The 4,394-nt window shown below is 50.6% G+C and overlaps 1 protein-coding gene across 1 annotated transcript; it reads left to right on the top strand.

The window, feature by feature from the left end:
* Window positions 1-1,632: 1,632 nt before the first annotated feature.
* Window positions 1,633-4,096, top strand: HTR1A (5-hydroxytryptamine receptor 1A). The gene is made up of 2 exons (XM_010368180.2): window positions 1,633-1,671; window positions 2,038-4,096. The coding sequence occupies exon 2, from the start codon at window positions 2,427-2,429 to the stop codon at window positions 3,693-3,695; it is 1,269 nt and encodes a 422-aa protein (XP_010366482.1). The 5' UTR covers window positions 1,633-1,671; window positions 2,038-2,426; the 3' UTR covers window positions 3,696-4,096.
* The last annotated feature ends 298 nt before the right edge of the window (window positions 4,097-4,394 follow it).

The raw sequence follows: 4,394 nt of genomic DNA, 5'->3' as shown, positions 1-4,394 counted from the left end.
AAATGGCAGGCTCAGTGTGGTGGCATGCTGAAATGATTGAGTGGGAACTGTGCCCAGAACTGAACTGTAAAAAAAAAAAAAAAAAAAAAAAATCTTATCCAAACACACTGTCCTGTACTGTAATGCATTGGCCCAACTAGATTCTTTTGGATGCTTTGGTGATTGCTCTTTTGTTTGGGCTTGGAGAATTCAGAGCTATGAAATTCAGAGCTCAGATTTGAACACATTATTAAGATTATTGCAATCTGTAGTGAATCTGTGCATGTTATCCAGAGTCAGAGACTGCATTCTGCACTTTCCTTTCACCTCAGGCATGCAGTCAGGATGTATAAGTGAAATGTTGTATGGTATGTTTACTGTAGTTGCTTAGAAGTCTCATTCTTTACCAATGCTCAAATGTGATTAAATTTGTTTTTCTTGTTAAAGGAAACAGTTTAGAACAAACCCATGTAAGTATCTTTATTTTCAATGATTTAACATTTCCAAATGTTAAAACCAACACAGGTGAAAGTGTTTGCCTAGCTTTATTAAAATGGCATTCCCAGTTAGAACTTGTGAATGACAGATACTTCAGGCTTTCGAAGGAAGGTAAAATATATAATAATATGTTTCAGAGCAATTCAAAGCAAAAGAGGGCACTAAAACCAATTTTTAAAGAAAATAGGAAGGAGACAAAACTCAATGCTACCTTTTCTTTTAATAACTGTCTTCCTCTTTCTAGAAGAAGTTGTACTTCATCAATACTTGCTTAATTTCTGCTAAGGGTTTCTAGACGGCACTCTAAAACATTTGCCAGAAGGTGGCGACATAAACCCTTATTTCTTAGAGCTGTCCCAGGTGCTGAACCCAGCTTCTGAGATTAAGAGAGGCTAGCCGGCTAGCGGACAGGGATTCCACCAAGTTTCCCCCAGAGGTTTGCAGGCTCTGGTAAGAAGTGCAAACGGCCATATAAAATGCCAGGCTTCACTTAAAACACATATGCAAAATATTTCCATCCCTGAATTTGCTAGCCACAAAGAGACAGTGTCACTGAAATTACAAGTGTAGTAGTGATGGAAAAGTGTGTGTGTGTGTTTAGAATATATATCACATTGAGTTTTGTTCTTCACTTCGAGATGCAGTTGTTTACCTCTCTTTGTCCTTTGACACGTCCTTTATAATTTCGTTCTCTCCCAGTTCCCCAAGATTAAAAAAAATGTCACAGGCAATATCCTCCCCGAAGGAATCCGGTCTGACTGTTAGATGACAACGGAGGGGACTGTTAGATGATAACGGAGGTAGCGTTTTTGTTGTTGTTGTTTGTTTGTTTGTTTGTTTGTTTGTTTTGAGACGGAATCTTGCTCTGTCGCCCAGGCTGGAGTGCAGTAGCGTGAGAACGGAGGGAGGTAACTTTTTAAAAACGAGACACACTCCGTCTTCTTCCTTCAATTAGCAATTATTAGGAGACTGACCCAGGACTGTTCACCTTCCCATTCAGGCTCCCTGTTTTTCCTTTTCTCATCTCCTATTGCCACTCAGGGATGCTGACACGATTTAAAAATTTGACAGAAAATATGAGGCAATGAGTAGTTGGAATTCCCTTCCCCCGAATACCCCCTCCCCAGTTTGACTGGGTTGGAGGAGGAGTTTATCTGTTACAACCTTGGTCTGACCGACAGGGATCCGGTGTGTGTAAGTGAGTTCTGAGTCTCTGTTGACAAAAAGGGACCGGAATGCAAAGACGCTGAGCTTGAGGGAGAGGAGGGCGGGGACCCAGAGGAAAGAGGCACTCCTCGGGGTTGGGGAAATATTAGGAGGGGAGGGTTAGAATGGGAGGGAGGGAGTCTGGCTTTCGAAGCGACTCACAGAGGGATAAATAAAGGGAAGTGAGGAGGAAGAGCGAGACTGAAAGGGAAGGCAAGTGGGGAGAAGGGGGTCGAAAGAGGCAGAAGAGAAAGAGAGAAGAGAGAGGAGGAGAGAGGGGGAGAGAGGGAAGGAAGGAAACAGGGAGAGGAGGGTCACAGAGTGACCGTGGAGGATGGGGCTTCTCGGTTCTAGATATTTCTGGGATTGGAGACTGTTTGCTAGAGGGGAGACTCCAGCTCCTCCGGCAGCCAGTTCGGGAGCGGCAAAGTAAAATGGACAGCGACAGACAGACGTTCCAGCCACCTCTCCGCCGCCTGGAGATCCTGGAGCTGCTTTCAGGCCAACTCCAGTTTCCCAGCTGGAGCCTCTGAACGCGCTGGACTGCGCGAGCCCGGGGAGCGCCTGAAAGCTGCTCCTCGGAGATACCTTCGCCGAAGCAGTAAGAACTTCCTGCTTGGGAGCCTGCATTCCCTTCCTCCGAAACTTCCCAGGAGAAGGGGGGAAAACCCCAGGGGAAGGGGCGAGGCGGATCTTCGCGCTGCTGTTTCTTCCCTCACCGTTCCCGCGCCGGGCGCGCCGGCATGGATGTGCTCAGCCCTGGTCAGGGCAACAACACCACATCACCACCGGGTCCCTTTGAGACCGGCGGCAACACTACTGGTATCTCCGACGTGACCTTCAGCTACCAAGTGATCACCTCTCTGCTGCTGGGCACGCTCATCTTCTGCGCGGTGCTGGGCAATGCGTGCGTGGTGGCTGCCATCGCCTTAGAGCGCTCCCTGCAGAACGTGGCCAATTATCTTATTGGCTCTTTGGCGGTCACCGACCTCATGGTGTCGGTGTTAGTGCTGCCCATGGCCGCGCTGTATCAGGTGCTCAACAAGTGGACACTGGGCCAGGTCACCTGCGACCTGTTCATCGCCCTCGACGTGCTGTGCTGCACCTCATCCATCCTGCACCTGTGCGCCATCGCGCTGGACAGGTACTGGGCCATCACGGACCCCATCGACTACGTGAACAAGAGGACGCCCCGGCGCGCCGCTGCGCTCATCTCGCTCACTTGGCTTATTGGCTTCCTCATTTCTATCCCGCCCATGCTGGGCTGGCGCACCCCGGAAGACCGCTCGGACCCCGACGCATGCACCATTAGCAAGGACCACGGCTACACTATTTACTCCACTTTCGGAGCTTTCTACATCCCGCTGCTGCTCATGCTGGTTCTCTATGGGCGCATATTCCGAGCTGCGCGCTTCCGCATCCGCAAGACTGTCAAAAAGGTGGAGAAGACCGGAGCCAACACCCGTCATGCAGCATCTCCCGCCCCGCAGCCCAAGAAGAGCGTGAATGGAGAGTCGGGGGACAGGAACTGGAGGCTGGGCGTGGAGAGCAAGGCAGGGGGTGCTCTGTGCGCCAATGGCGCCGTGAGGCAAGGCGACGATGGCGCCGCCCTGGAGGTGATCGAGGTGCACCGAGTGGGCAACTCCAAAGAGCACTTGCCTCTGCCCAGCGAGGCTGGTTCTACCCCTTGTGCCTCCGCCTCTTTCGAGAGGAAAAATGAGCGCAACGCCGATGCGAAGCGCAAGATGGCCCTGGCCCGAGAGAGGAAGACAGTGAAGACGCTGGGCATCATCATGGGCACCTTCATCCTCTGCTGGCTGCCCTTCTTCATCGTGGCTCTTGTTCTGCCCTTCTGCGAGAGCAGCTGCCACATGCCAACGCTGTTGGGCGCCATAATCAATTGGCTGGGTTACTCCAACTCTTTGCTTAATCCGGTCATTTACGCATACTTCAACAAGGACTTTCAAAACGCGTTTAAGAAGATCATTAAGTGTAAGTTCTGCCGCCAGTGATGACGGAGGAGTAGCCGGCCAGTCGGGGCTACAGGATCTGCCCCATTCACTATGCTTCCCCCAACCCTAGGGAATCAACACTTAAGATAATTTGCCACTTCTCCTCTGTCTCTCTGCTCTGCCCGTGGCTTGCAGACCTGGTCCCCTCCCCACTTCCCGCTCCAGCGCAGGGAGCTTTGTGCAAAGGAGACCCAGCAGCGGGGCGTGAGAGCCCAGAAAATTCAGTTTGTGAGAAGCGACATTGGCTCAGACTTTGCCTTTAGCATCAGTTTTGATCCCAGCAATTGCCTCTTCTCTCTTCTATCCCCTAAATCGTTGCGGTAGATGTTTAATCCTTAGTTGTTCAAGGCAGAAAATCCAAAAATAAAAAATAAATAAACTGTACACACAGCCGCCGCGCCCACTAAGGGGCTCCACCCGATCACCCAACTTCTAGAACTTGGACTTGAGGTTCGGGAATTTGCTTCATCTCTCCCGCCCTCTGGCCCTTGAAATATTCACCTTTTCCTCCCCATTTTTATCTTTTATTTTCTTTCATTGCTTCCCTCTCTGCCCTCGCCCATCCTTATGCACGAATCTGCTGGTCCAGAGAGGCGGAAGAGGCTGCTTTTCCCCGTGCCAGCGGTGCCCCCGGGATTCCCTGTCTTCGCGCAGACTTGAGATTAACTCTCTCGTGCAGTGCACAACCCCTGCTTCCTT

The sequence above is a fragment of the Rhinopithecus roxellana genome, chromosome 3 (assembly GCF_007565055.1).
Source record: "Rhinopithecus roxellana isolate Shanxi Qingling chromosome 3, ASM756505v1, whole genome shotgun sequence".
In the NCBI taxonomy this organism is placed as follows: Eukaryota; Metazoa; Chordata; class Mammalia; order Primates; family Cercopithecidae; genus Rhinopithecus; species Rhinopithecus roxellana.
Note: the sequence above shows the minus strand (reverse complement) of the source record. Positions and strands in the feature narration are given on the sequence as shown.

Excerpts from the sequence above, each read along its gene's own strand:
- HTR1A (XM_010368180.2), top strand. The coding sequence starts at position 2,427 with ATGGATGTGCTCAGCCCTGGTCAGGGCAACAACACCACATCACCACCG.